General features: G+C 57.9%; 1 protein-coding gene across 1 annotated transcript; it reads left to right on the top strand.

The window, feature by feature from the left end:
- The first annotated feature begins 13,942 nt into the window (after positions 1-13,942).
- HPCAL1 (hippocalcin like 1) lies at positions 13,943-19,323 on the top strand. Its single transcript, XM_004696027.2, has 3 exons — positions 13,943-14,344; positions 17,033-17,138; positions 18,458-19,323. The coding sequence occupies exons 1-3, from the start codon at positions 13,967-13,969 to the stop codon at positions 18,553-18,555; spliced, it is 582 nt and encodes a 193-aa protein (XP_004696084.1). The 5' UTR covers positions 13,943-13,966; the 3' UTR covers positions 18,556-19,323.
- The last annotated feature ends 1,670 nt before the right edge of the window (positions 19,324-20,993 follow it).

Here is a 20,993-nt window from a genome sequence, read left to right as displayed (position 1 = left end):
CCTGAGCACCTGCTGGGTGCAGGCCTGGCTGTGCTGATGTGGTTCCCTCTGCTGGTGAGAGCCAAGGCCCAGTGAGAGGAGAGTGTAGCCACACGGATGATTCGTCTTTGCCGGGTGTTGCATGGGTGGATCGGAGAGGTGAACCCCACAAGAGATGCCTGTGGGAATGGCCAGGTGATTTTCCCAGGAGCCCCCTGCCTCTTGGGCTCTGATCACCATGCCAGATCTGAGCCCAGATGGGGACCTTCCCCTCCTCCTTGCAGGCCTCTGTGGGTCCAGTCGACACTTGGCCCTGCGTCCACTTCCCAAAGCACACCGCCCACCCCCACGCACATGGCCCGGACTCACTGGGGCAGCCCAGACTCTGTGCTTCCTGTCCCACAGACCCCCAAAGGACTCCTGGTGGGTCGGGCCACCTGTGCACCCGCCTGGGGTGGGAGTTTTCTCTGGGAACCTGGAAAAGAAGATTCACAAGCATTTGACCCGCCGGTTGTTCCCGAGGCTCGGGGGTTCCCCATGCCATCGATTCTTTCATCCCCATTGGAGACCTTGGGCTGTGCCTGCCGGCCAAAGGCGGACGCTCCTGGGACACCTTGGGGCCTTGAGGCCATTGAAACCCTTACAGAGATAACCAGAGGCCGGCGGTTTAGAGACTGTCTGTGCCGTGTACAGAGACCTGGGTGGGCTCAGAGGGTACAGGGGGCAATGCACCGGGGCTAGAGACCACCTGTTAACCCGCTCGGTCCCCTGAGGAGGTGGAGCTAGTCTGGACAGAGTGCCCTCCGCAGGAGGACGAGGGTCTGTGGGTTCCCCCTGGATCGCCAACCTCCTTACTCCATTCTTGCACAGTGCGGGGGCCCAGGGCAGGAGCGAACTCCAGGACGGGATGCGCTTTGAGTGTGTTCCCAACATTTGTCGTCAGTCAGTTGCCTACCACTTGATTCCAAGGGGTGGCGACACCCCCCCACCCCCGCCCGACAAGTTACAGCGTGGAACTGTTCCCAGAGGGTCCTCAAGGTATGACCTTTGGGACGCAGGTCACCAAGCCTGTTTGCTGAGGCGCCTCTGGGTGGGTTTGAATCCCCCAACCCTTAGGTCCATAGCCCAGTGCTTACCTATCGGTGACCCCTAGCACCACAGTGTGATTCTCACCCAGCGGATGGCAGTCTGTTTCCGCTCTGTGAACGCTGGTCTGTGTGTGGTCCTGAGGGTTCCCTGCGGATGCCAGGGCTTCTTAAAGACTAACAGCAGCAAAGGACAGGTTTACTGAGCTGTCCCCACAACTGAGGACCAGCGCCCTCTCCAACAATGACTCCAGCCTGTGGCCCCTGGGCCACCAAGGCAGCTGGGACCCCTCCCCTGAGGTACCTGGCTTTACAGCGGAGCAGGTTGGGTTTTTATGGAGAAGGGCTTGCTGTGTTTTATTTCTTCACAGAGACCTGACACGAATCAAATGACACACGAGATGAGTCGCTGAGGGTTTTCGTCCAAGTTTTTAAAAACTCAGTGAGGGGAGAAATGCTCTTGGCTCGTGTGCTGAGCATTTGGTGGCTACGTGGCGGGCATGCCGACTCACCATGGGCGGGCAGCACATCCACAAGTGACCCTCACCGGCACATACCAGCCACTGTCCCAGAGTCTCAGGGAGGACAGGCATGTCTCGGAAACCCTTCTGAAGTCTAACATTCCCACGCCACCTCTCCTCAAAGATAAACAAGGCTGGAACCAAACCTCCTCCTTTGGGGGCACAGGAATCCAGTGTTTGGAAATGCCTCTCGGCTGTGCACTGAGACTTTAGTCATCGTTCAAGCAGGAACCTGGCAGACATTTCGCCTTTTAGCCTCCACTGGAGACAGAGCTAAGAAAATAGATCTGGGGGAGGGAGGGAGGGAGGAGGGAGGGGAGGGAGGGAAGGAGGGAAAGAGGGGAGGGAGAAAGGAAGGAAGGAAGGAAGGAAGGAAGACAGATGGATGGATGGATGCCAGGGAGAGGGACATTCATTCCTGGGTAAATGAGCACTCTCAGGCCCTGTCCTGTCAACATTTTCATAGCTGGGGAGTGCCTCTCCATCCACACCGAGGGGGACAGAGGAGGAGGGGGAGGGTAAACACTGTAGGGGGCGCGGCTTGCCCAAGGGCGAGGCCATGTTGCAGAAGACCAGCGTGCTAAGAGCAAATGCTTGGTGCCCTTCGGGGAAGTGCCCACATGTTCACCTCACGTCACTCCCCGCCTTTGCCATTCATTCCCGGTCACCTGAAGGGTAATTCCGGTGTTTTTTTTATCAGGTGTGTTTTGATGTGAGTTCCTAGGGTTTTATTATTTTGGGGTATGTGCTCTTCTTGCCCCGGGGTTGGTATCTCTGACCACACCAAAGCCAAGCCAATTGTCCTTGTCCCCTCGGTTCCAACCGGTGGTGGCCACGCACTTCAGAGCCCGACTGCACTCTGGAGGGTCTCCATGGCTGGGGTTTTCTGGAAGCAGGTCTCCAGCCCTTTCCTCCAAGGCACTTCGGACCATCACTCTCCAGTTTGTAACTGAACACTTAATCTCCAGTGCCCCTCAGGGCTTCCTCCCCCACCCCTGCCCTAGACGGTCCTGGGGTATCTGGCCCAGAGCCCAGGAGCCTGGAGCAAGGTACTTGAGCTTCCTGTGTCTCAGGGTAATGTCTGAGGCCCAGCTCCCAGCTGTGACCCTGCCATTGTGCCAGACACCCACGAGAGCCCTTCCCCAGATACAGGGGTTGGGGGTGACGTATCACACCCTCACGCCTTCCCGCACACAGTGCCCTCCCTCCTGCCCCATCTCCGCCTGGGGGACAACTTCCTGCACCCTGGCATCAGCCCCCTCCTGAGGCCATGCAGGCTTGCCCAGCACCGCTCAGCCTGGGGAGCCTGGCTGCCCGCGCCCAGCGTGAGCCCTTCAGCTCCCATTGGGCGAAGCATCTGTGCCATGTAGTCAGTGCACAAAGCATTTGTGGAATGAAGGAAAGGCTGCCACACTGTTTTCTGTAAGAGTCGAGTGTCCCCAGGGTGAAATCCTGGTCATTCCTTACCAGGATGTTGACAGGCTCTTCTCGCTGAGCAAACTTCACCCACTCCCTGCCCTCTTGGCCTGCGTCTCCCCCACCAGGAGACCTGCAGCTATCAAGGGTGAAAGAAGAGAGGCCGTAGGCAGCTGCGGTGGTAGTGGTATGGGGTGTGTGTGTGTGTGCGATGGTGTGGGTAATAGTAATGGTGGAGTGGAGGTGGTGATGGTGATGGTTGTGTGGGTAAGAGAAAGGCCAATTGGAACAACATCTGTGCACACATCTGGCCTGGCCAGCTCTCCTCAAATTTAGGGAGCCTGGGAGTGGAGGGTGGGCATGGGGGTGGTGCTCTGGGTAAGTTACAGACCACCTGCAAAATCCCCGGTTCCTTCAGAAGGTTGGCCCGTGACCCAAGAACAGAACTCCATGTCTCTTCAAATGGACCCAAACCAAGCCAGCTCTGGAGGTTCATTCCCCCACCACCCTGCTAGGGGACAGAGGTGTGTGGTGTCCAGCATCCTGGAAACGCCGTGTGCACCCTGACTCCGGATCATTGGCCTGTTCCCGAGGCTGCTGTGCGATTGGGCTCCTTCCAGCCTTTTCTTGTCTCTCCTTAAGCAGCCGTGAGTTGGAATCTCACAGGCCTTCCTTCAGGGAACCATGTGGGAGCCCCAGATTCCTGGCCTCTGCCTGCCCAGTGGGTGTGCCGGTCTCGGGTGTCCTCTGCAGAAAGGGGGCTGGAAACAAATGCCGCCGAGCTCAGGCTGTGGACCTGGCCTCCCCAGCCCACCTCTGAGAAATATCCTGGTGAAGCTGGTGAAGCAAGCCTGGCATTTCTTTCATTGTAAAAGCTTGGAACTATCAAGCCAGTTCCAATCTTGGCAGCCCGTGTGAGCAGAATAGAGCTGCGGGAGGTTTGGGAGTGTGAGTTTTACTGTCATCTTTATGGACACGGGTCACCCCGCCTGCCTTGTAGGCTTTTAAATGTATCCGGCCCTTTGGAAGGTTTCCTTTCCCTTTCTGCCTATCTAGCGATGAAGTCAACAGAGAGGCCCCTCCTTCTTCCCACTCTGCAGATCAGGAAACTGAGCCGCGACCGTGGGCTGTAGCCAGGGTGCGGGGCAGGCTGGGCACAGTCCCAGGCTGGGCAGCTAGTCTGATGGTTAAGAGTTACCACTCAGGAACCCCCACTCCCCCACGCCACAAGCTGCTGCCCCTGTCCCATTTTACAGGAGAACAAACAGGTTGGCCGTGGGCACTGAGAGCAGGGATCTTAGTGCAGCCAGAATGGGGAGCTGCCAGCCCCGGGCGTGGTCCTGAGCAGCGGGGGTGGAAGCCTTCCAGAGTGTGGTCAGTGCTGGCTGCCTTCCAGGGTGTGGTCAGTCAGCGGGATGGAGCCGAGCTAGCCCCAGCTGGGGAGAGGATGTTGTCCTCTGGGGAAGGGCTGGTGCTCACCCCTGGCCCCAGGACAGTGGAGTCGCATGCCTCCTGTCTCGTGACTCTCCCCCGCGGTCCTGGCCCAGTGCTTGAGTTACTGCACACACAGGCACAAGCAGCCCGGGGAGACCCCGCCATGGGGAGGTGGGGTGAGGGAGTGGCAGAGCGGTGCCAGCCACCACACACAGGAGCACAGCCCAGTGGGTGAGATCCTACCCCCTGGGGCCGACTACATGGAGTGGGGCCGTCCGAGCTGTGGAGGGAAGTGGGGTGGGAGGGAGTGGGGGTTGTCTCTGAAATCCCCGACACCCCCCGTCTTGAGTCAGCAGTTTCCAGCCTGCTGTGGTCAGCTTGAGAATTCTTTTTTAAGAGAGCAATTACTTTGTGGTCCGCTGTGGGTCCCAGGGCTCGGGAAGTCGGGTGAGTCAGATATTTATTTGCTTCAGCTGTGGGGCGTTTGTTGTACACGTGAACAGTTGCAGAGGCCGGAGCGGAGACCCGTGGCCGCTGTGTGTTCTCCCATCGACGCTGCGAGCCGTCGGCGTGCACACTCTTCAAGGCACCGCCTCCCAGAGCTCCTGGTTCTCTCTGCCACCCGTGTGCGCTTGGCATGCGGCAACCAAGCCACACTCCCTGCCATCGAGTCCCTGTGGGCTCACGGCAACCCCAGAGGACAGGCCGAACAGCCTCTGTGCGTTTCCCAGACTTTAACTCTTTACAGGAGCAGACAGCCTCGTCTTTCGCCCATTGAGGGACTGGTGAGCTCAAACTGCTGACCTTGCGGTGAGCAGCTCAGCGTGCAGTCCAGGGAAGGCTTTTGTTGTTGGGCCCCACTGCATCTGTTTCCTACTCACCAGGACCCCATGTGACAGAGAAGAATTGCCCCTTCCTGCCCCCCCACCCAGGTTTCCGACGTTGCCATCATAGCCAAGGCCAGGCTTGCTCCGGGGAACCCTGTGAGTTTGCACCCTTGTACCCAGAGCTCCTACACCTATGCTGGTAGGGCCGATAGTCCCACCCTGGTGGCCTGTGAGGAAGGGCACCCGGGGGCTGTTCTGTCCCTCTTCATCACGGGGTGGGCTTGACGCTGCCGGACATGTGCTCTCAGTCTCCATGTCTGGGCACATGGCCCTCTGTCTGCCCTGGGGTAAGCCCCGGCTCAGCTCAGACCCCACGCCACCTCCCTCAGGCACCCTACCCCAGAAGGTCCCAGTGAGCGGTGAACCTGGCCTGATGCAGACACCTGGGGCAAGGGCCTGTGTCTCTTCATCAGCTGGTCCCTGCTAGGGGCACTGATGAACCCAGAGCCTTCTCTCCTCACCCCAGCCTGCGGTTTGGGGGTGTCTGCCGCAGGGAGCCCCACCTTCGCCTCCCAAGCAAGCATGAAGGCTGGGACAGAGGGCTCCGTGGCAGGGGGTGGCACCGGATGCTGACCTGGCTTGTTCAGGGCTCGCCCCTTGGTCAGGGCTGTGTGGGCCTGCTCCCCCTCCCCGCCCCTCCCCTCCGGGACCTCCCACCACACTGTTGCATATAGAGAGTTGCGCATGGAGGGTTTTGCTTTTAAGAACACTCTTAAGGTCTTGTTAGTGGGGCCTCCCATCCAGTTTCCTGACGTACTACTTCAGCAGGGTCGTCCCCCCAGCCCCCAAAGCCTCCTTAACTCCATTAACAACCTGCCTTCCTGCAGGGGAAGTGCAGGCCCCCTGGGGTTGGCTCTGTGGTGAAGAGTCTCGCCTCGCCTCGGGTCAGGAAGCCCCTGGATGGGTGTGTTTGCCTGGAATTGGGGCCAGGTTTGTGATGAGACTCCCAGACACCCAGCAGGTCGCTCCCTGGAGCTTCAGACGGAGCGAGGGAGCACCTGACAGGGGACACCTGGTGTCCCTAATGCCCCAGCAGGACTGCAAGGGCCACAAAGCGCCAGCCCAGGACGGACAGCGGCTCCTGCTGCTGCTGTTCCACTCTGCCAAGCCGGCTCCAGCCAGGTGGTAGGGTCCGAGCTCTGGTGTTGCTGTGGGCTCAGCAGGGGGCCGCCAGCCTCGGGGCCAGCAGGTCAAGACCACCCGCTGTTGCGCCGGAGAAAGATGAGGCTGCCTGTCCCTGGAAAGTTGTAGTCTTGGGAACTACAGGGCCGGTCTGCTCCCAAGTCGCTGGGGGCTGGGATGGACTCGGGGCTATGGGCTAGACCAGCGGTTCTCAACCTGTGGGTCCCGTCCCCCTGGGGGGTGTCAAGTGATCCTTTCACAGGGGTTGCCCAATTCATACAGTAACAAAACTACAGTTATAAAGCAGCAATGAAAACAATTTCATGGTTGGGGGAGGTGGTTACCACACCATGAGGAACTGTATTAAAGTGTTGCGGCATGAGGAAGGTTGAGGACCACAGGGTTAGAGGGTTGGACCACCCCCTGGGGTTTTCTAGGCGACAGTCCTTACGGAGCACCAGGGGCACTTTGACCTCTAGCCCTTAAGTGGCCCGAGGATGTGTCCTTGAGTTGAGCCTTGGGGGGTGGGAGTTCCCTGGGCAGCTGAGGTGAGCATCCCGCGTGATGAAGGGGGTGCAGGGGCACCCCTCTTTCTGCTGCATGAGCCATGTCCACAAGGAGAAAGAATGTTCTCGGGGTGTTTTGATTTTCTCCCCTGTGCTCACCACCCCTCCCCCAGCCTCACGTAGGGCATTTGAACTCCCACTGCACCCTTCAGAGAGTAAGAGATGACCGATCAAGAGCGCAAAAGAAAAACAAACCCCACCCTCGCTCCATGGCGCCCATGCAGGCTCACAGCGACCCTGTAGCACAGGGCGAACTGTCCCCCGGGAGGTTCCGAGACCGGCACTCTCTTTTTTTCAGTACTCAACGACGCTGGAGTTCATTGGAGAAGCTAGCAGGTTACCAGAAGTCAGGATCAGGAAACACCAAAGGACACTCTTTCTTCTCTCTCGGCCGTGCCACCAGACACATCCCACTCTGGTCCTCACCTCAGGCCTCTGTCCTGCTTGGGCATGTGTGACGGACCTCCTTACTGGGGATCACTGTCCAAAGGACACGTGCTCTGCAAGTCAGCCTCCGGCCCCAGGGCACTCGGTTTTCCTCGTTCTGTGTCTGCAGAGGCCCCGGCGTTGTCTCGTGCTGCAGCCACCGCTTCTGCTCTGAGTAGGGAGCTCACGTGTGTTCCGCATCCACGGTCTGCGATCTGGCTGGTTGTGACCCTGCATGATGGTAACTGGACGGGAGCAGATCGCCTGTCTTTCTCCTGCAGAGCAGCTGGTCGTTTTGAACTGCTGATCTTGCGGTCCAGCATGTAAGCTGCTGTGGCACCAGGGTTCCTGTTGGATCAAGATGGGGAGGACGTTTTCACCGCTTGCTTTGTCTACACACACACACACACACACACACACACACACACACACACAGAAGGGTTTGGGTTGCATTACAGATGATCCGACCGTGAGGCTGGACACTTTTAGGAAGACTCAGAAGTGGCCTTCCGGAGGCCCGTGGCTTTGGGTCTAGCTGCCTCCAACGGTGGGCTTCCGGGAGTGTTGCTGGCTTGCTCTGTGCCCAGGTCTCCCTCTGGAGGGCCGGCTGTGTGCGCCCCAAAGATGAAGAGCATCAGCCCTCAAAAGCTCTCATTCTCGCTCCCTCTGCCTAATGCCTTCCCTGGGGATCCTTCTTTGGGTCTTCAGCATAAGGGTTCATGTGAGCTCCCCTCTCTCAGTGAGGCCTGCGGGCTGCAACTAAACCTGCGGGTCTCAGAGGTAATTGTGGAAAACAGCCATCGTTGTCTGAGGGAACTGGAACTGAACAGGGAAAGAGGGAAATGGGTCCCAGGGAACAGGGGCCCATAAAGGGGCTCTCGCGAACCAGGAGCGAGTCCTTATTTGGTGCCCGGTCCCGAGTGTCCGGGGATGGCCCCCTCTACTGCCCTGGCCCCTGGCGATAGAATCTGCGCCCCCTGGGTGCATGATTTCACCTCTGCTAGGAGCCACATTCGAGCAGTAGATGACATGAACCCTAACCATGGACGTGCAATCCTTGTGTCCCTACTGGTGTCTCTTCCGCATAGAACCGGTGGTGAAAATGACCCATGAGCTCACTCAGGAGATAAGTATCACAGGATTTTTTCCCTGTTGAATCTGCAAAAGCCCGCGGGCTTGTTGCAAAACTCCTGGCACAGAACCTGCACTCAGACCAGCCAGCCCCAGGGGACGGGCCTGTGGAAACAGCTCTCCACGATCGGACTACAGAATTGCACGATGTATGCATTGGCACCACGGAAACGGTTTTTAAGAAGGAAAACCTGACGCACCAGCCCCGGACAAACAAACAGAAGACAGCTCGAGCTTGCAGATGGAGAAGCTGAGACGCTGGGAATGTGGTCTTGCAAAGCTGGCAGTTTGGGGGCAGCAGATCTATGAAGACCGGGGATGAGCCCGCGGTGCCCTCTAGTGCCGGCCCTCAGCATTGCCCGTTTCTCCTCTGCTCTGTGCCCGCGGGAGCCGTAGGCCCTCTGTTGGCAGAAGGTTCAGAGGCCGTAGGTGAGGGGCGCATGTGTGTTCTGGAGGTGGGCAAACCCCAGTGAGCATGGTGGGCTTGGCGCTGAAGGCATCTCAGGGAAGCTTCGTAACTCATCTCTACATGGCCAGGGATTCTCAGTGTAAGGTGCGTAGGAATGGGGGTGCCCGTCCAACCTGTGGATCCCCACCCCCAGATTCCGGTGCATGTGAACCCAAAGACCAGGCCTGAGAAACGTTAGCCGCAACGAATAAAAAATGTTTCCATGGGGTCGGTTGACATTCTTGGCAACCCCATGCCTGACGTTGGCTTAAACCTGGAGAACTACACACTGCGCAGACTGGGCAGTGGGTGGGTGATGCTACCTCCTGCCTGCACCTGGGCCCTGGCACCTGGCACACTTTGCTGGGACAGGACTGCCCCCCCACCCCCATACCACCCCAACTCCTGGTGGCCTGGTTATATGGAGAAAATCACAACACAGGTCCCAGCTGTGTGAGTAAACGCTCCGCCTTCCTCTCCCCAGGAGGAGTGCCTTTGAGCCCCACCCCAAGCAGCAAACTCTGAGCCTTTCAGTTAAAGTTCAGAACCAGCCCCCCAGACCTTCCTAGGCCTGTTCTAAGGAGTTATTTGCCCCCACCTTGCCCATCATCTGTCCTCCGAGTGTTGCTGAGTCTGGTGGGCCCGGCAAGCTTTCGAGACCTGATTTGGTGCTGGCATTTGCAGCCGAGGCCCGGGGCGTCAGCCGGGCTGTGTGAGCCCGACGTCGGGCCATGATTGATGGAACACTCGGGCCCCTGAGGAATGGACGTGGGACTTTCTGGTCAGTGGAGGCCCCGCGCCCTGCCTGCTTCAGGACTGCAGCCCTGGGGGGCCATCAGCCAGGAGACCTGAGCAGGAGCTCTCTGGCCGGCCGAGCACAGAGCCCGGCATCTTGTCCGCTGCCTTCCCAGCCAGCCCCGGCTTGTTAGTGAGGCTCGTTCGTTCGTTGCTTAATTGCTAATGGAGGGTCACCACAAGGTGTACCCAGCATGCCTCTCACCCTCCCACCCCTTGTTCCCTGCAAGACTCCAGGAGAGAGCTAAAATGAGGCCATTATTATTAAATATTTCACCCGGGCACCCGCCGCCTGTCTGAGACTGGGAGCTCGCGTGTATTTGGCAATCATGAGTCTGGTGGGGTTTGCAGCCAAACAGCTAACCCCCTGCACCACCGGTTCACTGCCATCAAGTCAATTCTAACTCGTGAACCGGGGACATGTCAGACAGGCCACATGTCATCTGCACACGGAGGGGGCTGGCTGGAAACCGCTGGAAGGTAAGAATTGTAGAAGAGATGAAGCCTTGAGAGCAGGTGAAATGGATTGAAGGCGTAGGAAGCCAGTTGATTTTCATTGTGTTTGTTTTGTAAGGTGAGAAGGACCTACCTTGGTACTACCGCAAGGTGGCTTGTATTGTGTCTGGAAGCTCTGCAGAGAGTGGCTGCTCTTGGCGTCCTCTGCTCACAGAAGGGCCCAGAGACTTGGGGCCACCAGCCCAGGCCCACAACCTACAAGGAGGGGTCAGTCCGTTCTTGAAATTTGCCGTTGTTAAGTCAGGTCTGTCGGCAGCTAGTAGGCACCCAGAGGCTGTTGCTGGTAGGAGGAGCGGACTGAAGCAGACACCAGTACACACACAGAACCAGGACTCTAGGCACCGGGCGAGGTTCCCATCAGTGACTCTGCAGGAGTCTCCTCCAGCCACTGAGCAGGCAAACCAGGTGGAAGGGTGAACATGCGTGCACACACACAGAGTGGAGGGAATGCATCGCACATTGTTCGACACGCTAGCTCTGAGTGCCTTCTAGGTGCCAGGACTGCACTGGGCTCCGGGGATGGAGGGAAAACCCCCCAAAGGAAGCCAGCTGGTGGCAGCATCATGGCTAGAACCCCACCCCCACCCTTCCTGCTGGGTGACCTTGGGCCAGTCACCAGCTTCTGTGAGCATCCGGGGCTGCAGGGCGGTTTGAAGATAAGGAAGTCGTGCTGGAACACCCAGCAGCATGCATTCCCCCTTCACTCCCTGTACAAATATTGATGGAACCTTTCCAGGTGCTCTGCACAAAGCAGACCAGCCTCCTCAGCCCGCTGGGGCTGCATCAAGCTGGGAACGTGATGGTTAAGAAGAGGGTAAGTTGGGTCCCAGGAGGAGAGTGACCAATCGGTGACTGCACCAAGAACTCCCAAAGTGATAAACAAGCCCAGTCCACTGCGATTGTGTGGATACTGACTCATAGCGAACCCATGGGCCTAGAACTGCCTCTGGGAGTTCTCATCACTGTCCCCATCACACAGGCAGACTTCTTCCCGAGGAGCGGATTCAAAGCGCCAACCTTCCAGGGAGCAGCTGAGTGCGTAACCCCTGTGGTGCCAGGACCCCTCCCCAACCTGTAGAGTATGGACAGTATTGTAAGAGCTCCGACCCCGGTGCTGCAGGGGAAGCTGAAGAGCTGACTTCCAGGAGGACCAGGCAGTGGGCGGCCTGGCCCCTCGCCTGGAGGCCATGAAGCTGACTGAGCATCTGCCTGGTAGACAGTGAGGTCGGACCCTCCCAGGAGCAGGTTGGCAGCTGGAACTCACCTCGGGCACATGGAAAGAAGGAAGTTGCGGGCAATCCCCCTGAGATTTCAGCCCTGCACACCTGGGGCGCAGTCCTCTGAAACTCCAGGTCCCAAGCTGGCCACGAAGCAAGAGCAGAACCCCAAAGAAAGTCAGTGTAGGCGAGCATGTATTCTCGCCCCCCCCACAGGGGTCCCCATAAAGACCGTGTAAGAGGCATGACTCCAGAAGCAGTTATAAGTGGTTCCCTCTGGGAGCACGTGGGAGACGACTTCTCGATTCTTTTATACACTCCCTAAATTACTGAGCCCTGTTTGTGCGATTGCTCTTATCATAAGAAAGCAAAATTGGAGAGTGGGGGGGCATGCAGAGGGACAGCCAGATGAATGTCCAGTGATCGCATCGCAGCAGGTGGGCTCTCCCACCGTCTCATAGATGCCCGGTCTTTCATCACGTGCATGGATATATCATATATGTCATTGTCATATGGCTTACAGATGGCTATTTCTGGACTTTAAACTTTCTATCCCTTCAGCATGGAGTGTGTTTTGTTGCTTCAGAGGGGCCGCACACCAACCACGGTCAATGGTAAACACTCCTTACTGCTGCCGGCTAATCCTAAATCCTCCCCCGAGAGGCGTCTTTGCAGCAACAAAATATAGGAGGGACTCCCGGGAAGCTTCCAGACACCTATTCTGAGATTGGGGCAGCGAGGGCGGGGGGTGACAAGGAAGGGGCTGCTGAACACACGAGGTCTGGGGGCAGCCTCAGCCCCGAGCTTGAATCCCCCCCGCCCCCAACTTGTACTGCCTGCCCAGTGGGCGCTTGATACGTAGCTCATGTTGGTTTTTCACTTGCCCTCCCCGCACCCCCTCCCCCCCCACACACACACAGTCCGAGTAGGTTTTGCAACCCATGATGGGCTGTCCCATGTCATTGGTAGTGTTTGGGCCTCCTCCGTACGGAGCACATGAAATAATGACATGCCTGACTGTCGGCCGGTGCCTAGATTTTTGTAGGTGAACTTGTTTGCCATGCAAGACCCCAAGCCCCTTTCGGTTTTCCGTTGGCTTTCCTTGTTCTTTGTTTTCAGTCACTGAGATCACTATCGAGGTTCGAGCGGTAAGGAATCTGAAAGGGGGTTTGTTGTTGTTGTTGTTCTGGTTTTTAAAGAAATATACTTTACACATTTACCCCGCCTACCTCAAAAAATGAAAACAGTAGTATCTCCTTCAACCCTCCCGCCATAGATGTGACTCTTTCCCACCCCATCCTCCCTCCCTTCCTCCTCAACATCCTTTCTCTCCCCGCTCACTGCCCCCACCCCATCCATGGCCTCCACATCGACATCAAAGTCTTGTCTTTGGGTGTAGCAACCATATTTCTTTTTGTTGTTGTTTTTCCTTATAATAATGGTAGTGTTACATATTTATCTTTGTGAGGCGGGCTGAGTTTGATGAGCATCGTGTTCCCCAGCTTTGTCTGTGTCTTGTGGTGTGTAAGGGTGTGCTCATTGTTTCTTATTGATGCATAATTGTGTCAATCCGGGTGGACTAGAGAAACAAATCCAGAGACACTCATGTGTAAGAGAGAACTTTCTAGCTAAGAGCAATTGGACATTAAGAAAATAGCCCAGCCCAGTCCAGATCAAGTCCATAAGTCTGATATTAGCCCCTATGTCCAGTACCAGTCTAAATTTCTTCAGGCTCACACAACACATGCACTAATACTGAGTGCATGAAAACCACAGGCCAGTGGGTGGAAGGTCTTGTGGATCCAGTGGAGGTGGAAGCATCTCAGCACTGGTGCGGGTCTCCACGTTGCTCCTCCTGCTCCAGGGCTCTGGCTGCAATCAGATACTCCATGTGGTTTGTCAGCAGGAAGGCAAGCAGAGAGAGACAGAGAGTGGGTCTGGCTCCAGGGAGCTATTTATCTGTCAAGCCTCCAAATGAGGTCAAACTGCATTCTGATTGACAGGCTAGACTCCACCCCTTCCTCAAGTTGACAGGGGATGATGTAACTACCACAATACTATTGCCTAGTGTGAATGTACCAGAGCTTGTTCATCTGTTCCTCTAAAGTTGGGGTTTTGTGGTGCTTTCCATGATTTGCTATAATGGAAAACTGTACAATAAACATAGGTGTGTATGTGTCTGTTCGAGTTGTATTCCTGATTTGTTCAGGATACTTGCCCTGGATCCTAGATTGATTAAAATGCGATCGCTGTGCAATAAAGGGTTTTCTTTGCTGCGCCTGTCCCACCCTGGGCTCCAGCCTTGGCCAGGGCGTTTCTCAGCAGGGCTTGGCTCCGAGGCTGGGGGGGTGGGGAGCCCAGTGCTGGGCCCCCAGTGACTGGTGCCCCTTGTCTCGTAGGTGTGGTCGCTGCCCCAGGCCGCCATGGGCAAACAGAACAGCAAGCTGCGGCCCGAGGTGCTGCAGGACCTGCGCGAGAACACGGAGTTCACCGACCACGAGCTGCAGGAGTGGTACAAGGGCTTCCTCAAGGACTGCCCCACCGGCCACCTGACCGTGGATGAGTTCAAGAAGATCTACGCCAACTTCTTCCCCTACGGCGACGCTTCCAAGTTCGCCGAGCACGTCTTCCGCACCTTCGACACCAACGGCGACGGCACCATCGACTTCCGGGAGTTCATCATCGCGCTGAGCGTCACCTCGCGCGGCCGCCTGGAGCAGAAGCTCAAGTGGGCCTTCAGCATGTACGACCTGGACGGCAACGGCTACATCAGCCGCGGCGAGATGCTGGAGATCGTGCAGGTGCGTGCGGAGCTGGGCGGACGCGGCGCGCGCACGGGCGGGATGCTCTGCCGTGCAGGTGCATGGGGGGGGTGGGGGGTGGCTCGCGCGCACGGGTGGGATACTGGAGATCGTGCAGGTGCGTGCGGGGGGTGGGCGCGCACGGGCGGGATGCTCTACCATGCAGGTGCGGGGGGGGGGGGGTGGCTCCCGCGCACGGGTGGGATGCTGGAGATCGTGCAGGTGCGTGCGGAGCTGGGCGGACGCGGCGCGCGCACGGGCGGGATGCTCTACCGTGCAGGTGCGTGCGTGCGTGGGGGGTGGTGGCTCGCACGCACAGGTGGGATGCTGGAGATCGTACAGGTACGTGCGGGGGCGGGCTCGGGCTCGTGCACGCACAAGCGGGATGCTGCTGTGCCGTTCTGGCCACAGTCGGTCCTTCTGCAGGCTGCCAATTGCCCTCTCTAGAGTGACTTGTTTTTGTTCTGGTTTTTAATACACATAGTGACTTAGGACATATATGTCAGTATTTCTTTTCTTTTTGCTTTTTAAATCATTTTACTGATTTAAATCATTTTACTTGCAGCTTCTATAATATTCCATGCATCTGTTGTCTCAAGCATTTTTGGACACAGGTTGCCATCATCTTTTTATTTTTTAAATCATTTTATTTTTTAAATCGTCTTCTTGGAAGCCCTTACAGCTCTTATCCCAGTCCATACATCTCTATCCATTGTGTTGCACATTTGTACCTAGGTTGCCATCATTTTCTGAACACTTACTATCGGAGCCCTTTGGCATCAGCTCCTCTTTGCTCCCTCTCTCCCTCCCCTTTCCATATTTCAACCACGTCGCGTGACTGGGCTGGTCCTTGCAGCCAACAAGGCCAATGGCCATTCTGTCATTGGCGAAGTAGTCACTTACTAAACTCTCCATTCATCTGGCCAGGGCTGTGCACCCCGATCAGTACTCCTCTTCACAGCTGTGCTCTCCAAAACGCTGCCCAGACGGCTGGTCCCATGCGAAGCACACAGAACTGCTATGACTGAATGGGCCCTCTGCTGACCAGAGGTGCCTGCGGAGGCCGTGGTCAGTCCCTCTGTATTTTCCAAGGCAGCCAGGAGCTTCTCGTATTCCTGTTGTTAAGTGCTAGAAGTCCACTTGTGGTTTCTGACTACTCACAGGGGCCCCCTGGGACAGGATGGCACTGCCCCCTGGATTGCTCGGGCCTCCCCCACCCATGGAGTGGCTGGGCGGGTTGCAGGTGGCAGCTTCGGGTTAGCTGCTCCTGGGAACATGTTACTGTTACCTGTAGCCACCGCCACACCACACTCACTGCCATCCACTCCATTCTCACGCACAGTGCCCTGGGAGCCAGGGTAGCACTGCCCCCTGGAGTCCCCAATGCTGTACATCTTTACAGGAGCAAAAAGCCTGTCTTTCTCTGGAAGGGGCGCTGGTGAGGTCAAGCTGCTGACCTTGCGTTTAGCAGCCTCTGTAGCCCCTGCGCCACCAGGCCGGAGATGTTCAGGGATCCACGAAGCCCACTTTGCAGCAGAGAGGTCACCCTGAATGAGACCGCTCCTCTTTGACTTTGCTGCTGCCCGCGGTTCCAGCAGATGAGTTTGCAGACAGATCAGGCTGTTGCCCAGGATGAAGCCAAACTGTGTCTCCTTCCCAGGCTACCAAGCTGTGTGTGTGTGTGTGTGTTGGGGGGCGGGGGGTGTCAATCAAAGAACCATGGTGCCCATCAAGGGCTGGAAACTGGCTCTCCCTGACATCACCCCCAGTGCCCCTTCTCCCAGATCTCAGGGGTTCAGTCTGGAACACCTCAGAGGACACAGTCCCGACACTTAGGGAGCTTAGGGTTAAACCTGGAGACGTGTATGGAACCTGTGAACCCCCACCGCAATGGTAAAGCTAATGAAGACAGGGCCTGGGTAGTCCCAGCCTAGGAGTGGGGTGGGACAAAGAGGCAGATATAGCATAGTATGTACATGCAGAAACCTTCAGATCCCTCTCTGTGTTTTTCAGTCCTGCTTTTAAAATACAATGCCTCTCAGACTTCCTCTGTTCTTGGTCCGTTGGTTTAGAAAAGAATATTAGCCAAGCAACTTCTACAAAGTACTCGGCAAATCCCCACAGCCAACTGCCCTTCCATGACACATTACTCAGTATGCCCTCATGCCCCCCCACCCCCAAACACACATATACCCGCCCACCAGCATGGGGTGCCCAGAGCTGGGGCTGGGGCTCTGGGGCAGGGACTTCACAGAGATGCTCCGAGCTGGGGCCCGATCTGGGCAGTGCCTTCCGACCCCGCTGTGAAGGTACAGGGCCCCGCTGTTCCTGTCCTTTCCCGGAGGGTTGTGTGACCCCCCGAGTTTGGGGGGCTGCACCCTTATTTCTCGGCGGTCTGGTTATCACATAGTGAAGTGCATGTGGCTGAGCTAAGCGAGCAGGGCACAGGACCCCCTGGGGCCCCTCACCCAACACTGAGTGACAGAACCCCAGCCGATCCCAGCCCCAGACCATTCCCACGGCCGCCTCCTGTGTTCATCTGTCCTGTCCCTGAACCTGAGCATGTGCACACGCCTGGCATCTGTCTCTCACCCCTGTGAGCTGTTGCCAGTAGCAGAGGGGTCCGCCGCCAGGGAGCCCCTGGCCTCCTGTGCCCCTGCCCCTCACCCTGGCCCCCCACTCCTGCAGGCCATTTATAAGATGGTATCCTCGGTGATGAAGATGCCGGAGGATGAATCCACTCCGGAGAAACGGACAGACAAGATCTTCCGACAGATGGACACAAACAATGATGGTAGGAGCTGCGAGTGACCTATAGAAGGGACAGGGCGGGACAAGACCTGTCGGGGATATATCTCTCCCCTCCCCAGCTGTCCACCCAGCCCCCAACCAACCCCTCCCTTCCTCTGCCAGCCTGACCTCGCTGTCCTGGGGAAGACCCTGGATTGGGAAACAGGGCATGTTTGGTCCTGAGTCCTGCCTCGTGGCTCTGTGGCCCTGGGCATATGACTGGCCTGCACAGGTGTCCTCGTGGTTAAAATAGGGACAGTGGCTTGGGGGCATGAGGAACTGCTGACCTTCCCCAGGATGCTGCAGAGCCGACATCAAATCACCCAGGAGGTGACGTCCTGGGGGCTGGCTGTTTCTTCTTGGTCATTCAGGGTCACATCTGAGATGCAGGTGCACTCACTCCTCCACCCCACCCCCACCCCCAGTGACCCGGGGTATCCAGGGGAGCACTGTGCATTCCTGCCGCTGCCCACAGCAGCTGTGCCCAGGACCTGGGGCCTGCCTGCAGCATCCACGGTGGGCCCCAGGAGTAACCGGGACCTACACCCCAGTGCATTGCTCTGCAGGGGCTGTGAGGTTCTGGCAGGACCGGGGGTGGGGTGAGGTGGGGGAGGGGGAGGGGGTTAGGGAAGCGCTCTGAAACTGAGGACCTCATCCTTCTAGGGAGCTGCCATTCTGGGGCTGGACCTGCTACAGCACTGAGGCCTTAAGACCCCTTTATTATCTCCTGATGCAAATGGAACACCATCAGTGATAAAAGGAGGGGTAGAGGAGGGGCCAATGGCAGAGGGGAGGAAGCCAGAAGAGCCCTTAGCTTGGCCGCTCACCTTTGCTGCCCACCCTGTGCCCTGGCTTGGTTTGGGGGTGCGCAGGTAGGATGCAGTCAGAGAGAGGGGCTCCGCTTGAGCGGCAGCCCCAGGCCCCACTAGTCCAGACGGGCTCTGCGTCCATACCTACCCAGGTCACTGTAGCCTCCTCAGCCCAAGCCCATGGAGGAGGTGTAGGGGCGAAGACGTGTCCCTGAGGGTCTCATAGGTGGCGAGTGGAGCAATTTTAAAGGGTTTGCAATCCCGGTCCTCGGCTACAGCATGCCTCCGGACTGCATCCATCCTCTTAGTGACCTGTAGCCACACACACACAAATCCCACTGTTTCTCGGAGAGTCGGACACAGCCGGGCTTGCAGGAGGCCCAAGGCAGAGGACAAGCTGGGTGGTTGGGTGGGCGGTGTCCCGGACAGGAAGGTTGGGCCTCTCCTCCTTGCAGGTTTAAAAGGTAGGGAGAGCACTGCGTCATTCTGACATCTCCGGCCTCTGTCCCTGCAGGCAAACTGTCCCTGGAAGAGTTCATTAAAGGTGCCAAGAGCGACCCCTCCATCGTCCGGCTGCTACAGTGTGACCCCAGCAGCGCAAGCCAGTTCTAAGGGCACAGAAGCCCCTGGGCCTGTCTTGCCGTCTCAGCTTTGCTTGTGAGCGTGGATGTCTCCTCAGCCGTTCCTGCCTCTCCCGGGCCCGCGCCAGGCCACACACCCCGGCCCAGCCGCCTGTGTCCCCCTGCTCCGCCCGACCAGCTCGGCATGCCCCCTGCCCACCCCCCTCGGCCTGTTCCTTTCTGGGGTGACACACGGGGCATGTTGACACACAGGGCTGTCCCCAGCTCTGGGGCCACCCCGTACCACTGGGAGTCCCCGACCCTGAGGATGCCAGGTGGGCTTCCTCAGACAGCCTTGAGGCCGGCCCATCATTTCGTCACCCTGGGCGACCCTGCTGGGAGGTGGGAGCAGAAGCGAGGAGAGTGGACCAAGCTGAGCATGGCTCCTTCCTGAGCATGGCTCCGCCTGTCTGTCTGTCTGCCCTCTCCAACCCACACTGATTGCACTTACGTAAACGGTGGTATCCCTGCTTCCCCATGTGTAAGTTACACGTGTGGTGAGCTCCGTGTCCCCGTCAATCCCGTATTTAACGCCCATCTGACTGCCTTCCAGGCAAGCCCCCCATGGGGTCTGCCCGTGATGCCCCCGATCCTGGTGTCCTGTGGTGTTTGCTCCGGAGACCGTGCATGTGTGCCCGGAGCCCCCCGCCCCCAGCCATCTGCCCTGTGAGTGCGCGGGTGCACGGAAGGTCTGTTCTCCCTGTCCATCCGTCTGGTATTTCCTGGGTTAAAATGACCAAATAAACGGAGTTTATCTGGATCGTGTGCCTGTCTGTCAAAGTGACTGTTCTCGGGATTGTTGAGGGCGGGGCTGGGGGGTGGAATCGCCTGGCCGAAGCTGCTGTCTGCAAACTCGTTCCCTCGTGGGCCCCTCTGGCCCTCTATGAAGGTCTATAAACCTGCAGCCTGTTTGGCCGTATCTGCTTCACACCAAGAAACGGTCCTGGACTGAAAAGGTGGCCGTTCTTAGTGGATCTGTGGGTCGGGTCACATTTTCTGCACGCCCGCCCCACCTCACGCACACACTCAGGTAGTCCTGCACGCCCACTGCCGGGTAGGCACTAGCCACGGAGAGGCGTGTGGGTCAGCAGAAGCTGGGGGCTGGAGGCTGGACATCCCTGTCCCTCATCCCACCTGCCCTGTGGCAGGCAGGGCTCTTCCCTTCCAGCAGCGGGAAGCCCGGGCACAAGCCCAGCTCCCACCACCGTCAGGGGCTCCTCGGCTAACCTCAAGTTGGACAGCGGCACCGGGGGCCCTAGTTCTTGGCACCATGCTCACCGCCCCACCGCCCAGCCTTGGAGTTTTGGCCCCCACACTGGTTTCCCGGGAGCGCAGCATGGCCGATGGTCCTCACCCTTCCACTGGGACGGACATTTCCAGAAAGTCCCATCCTCCTCCAGCTGCACAGCTCACTGTGAGGAAGCTGCGAGTCTGAGCTGAAGGAGGACGGGTTTACCGAGGGCCAGCTGGGGCACGGCCAGACCAGGCAGAGCCAGGCACGGCCTGGGGCCAGCGTCCAGAGCAGCCACGGGGCAGGGCAGGGTCTCTAGGGCAGGGAGGAAGGAGGCAGCCAGCCCCAGGGGCGCAAGGTGGCTCTCCCACAGGAAGCCAGCTGGGATGGCCTACATCAGCTCTGGCCCTTCGCAACCATTTCTGACCTGCACTGGGGACATGCTGCCCAGGCAAGAAAAGGGGGTCGTTTCTGAGAATATGTCCAGGCCGCTGTCCTCCCCCACAAGTACACTTTGCCAGCCCTGCCACGGCTCACCCCCATATCCACACAGACACACCCAAGGTTCTCACGGTGCCCTCACTGCCCACCTCCCCCCACTCCTCCAGGAGCAAGTTACACCCAGCAAGTGCCACCTCGACCCCCTTGGCAGGGCAATGAGGCCTCAGAGGAAGTGGCCCCACAAAGCCAGGGCTGCAGACCTCGTGTTCAGCTCCCCTCCATCAAAGCCCAGCCCACCTCAAGACTTGCTTTGGGGCTCCGGGAGTCCAGAGTCAGAACCAGCCAGGTCCTGGGACCCTTGCACAATGCCCCTGAGCTGTGATTGCATGAGATAGAGATTGTGTGTGTGTGTGTGTGTGAAGGAGTGTGAGTATGTGAGAGTATGTATGTATGTTTGTTTATGTATGTGTATGCGGGTGTGTGTGAGAGTATGTGTGTGTGATGTGTGTGTGTGTAAGGGATTATGAGTATGTATGAAAGTGAGGGTGTGTGTGTGTGTGTGTGTGTGTGAGAGAGAGAGAGAGAGAGGGTGTGTGAGTGTGTGTGGTAGGGTGGGGGGTGGACTAAGAGCCCTGTGGAGCCCTGGGGCCCCCCAGTGGAGTGAGGGTCTGTTTCAGGGTATGCCGTGTCTGCGGGAGAGCTGCTGCCTGAGGAGGCAGATCTGAGTGGATGGCATCCTGGGGTGGCGGGGGTGGGGT

The sequence above is a fragment of the Echinops telfairi genome, unplaced genomic scaffold, assembly GCF_000313985.2.
Source record: "Echinops telfairi isolate 266 unplaced genomic scaffold, ASM31398v2 ScPeMD7_9;HRSCAF=40, whole genome shotgun sequence".
NCBI classification, from domain to species: domain Eukaryota; kingdom Metazoa; phylum Chordata; class Mammalia; order Afrosoricida; family Tenrecidae; genus Echinops; species Echinops telfairi.
The sequence above is the reverse complement of the archived record's forward strand: the minus strand, read 5'-3'. Positions and strand labels throughout refer to the sequence as shown.

What these genes read in the sequence shown, in the direction of transcription:
- HPCAL1 (XM_004696027.2), top strand. Translation starts at nt 13,967, where the DNA reads ATGGGCAAACAGAACAGCAAGCTGCGGCCCGAGGTGCTGCAGGACCTG. An exon ending in AGATGCTGGAGATCGTGCAG is followed by an intron (nt 14,345 to 17,032) that starts GTGCGTGCGGAG and finishes CCACTCCTGCAG; the next exon opens with GCCATTTATAAGATGGTATC. An exon ending in GATGGACACAAACAATGATG is followed by an intron (nt 17,139 to 18,457) that starts GTAGGAGCTGCG and finishes CTGTCCCTGCAG; the next exon opens with GCAAACTGTCCCTGGAAGAG.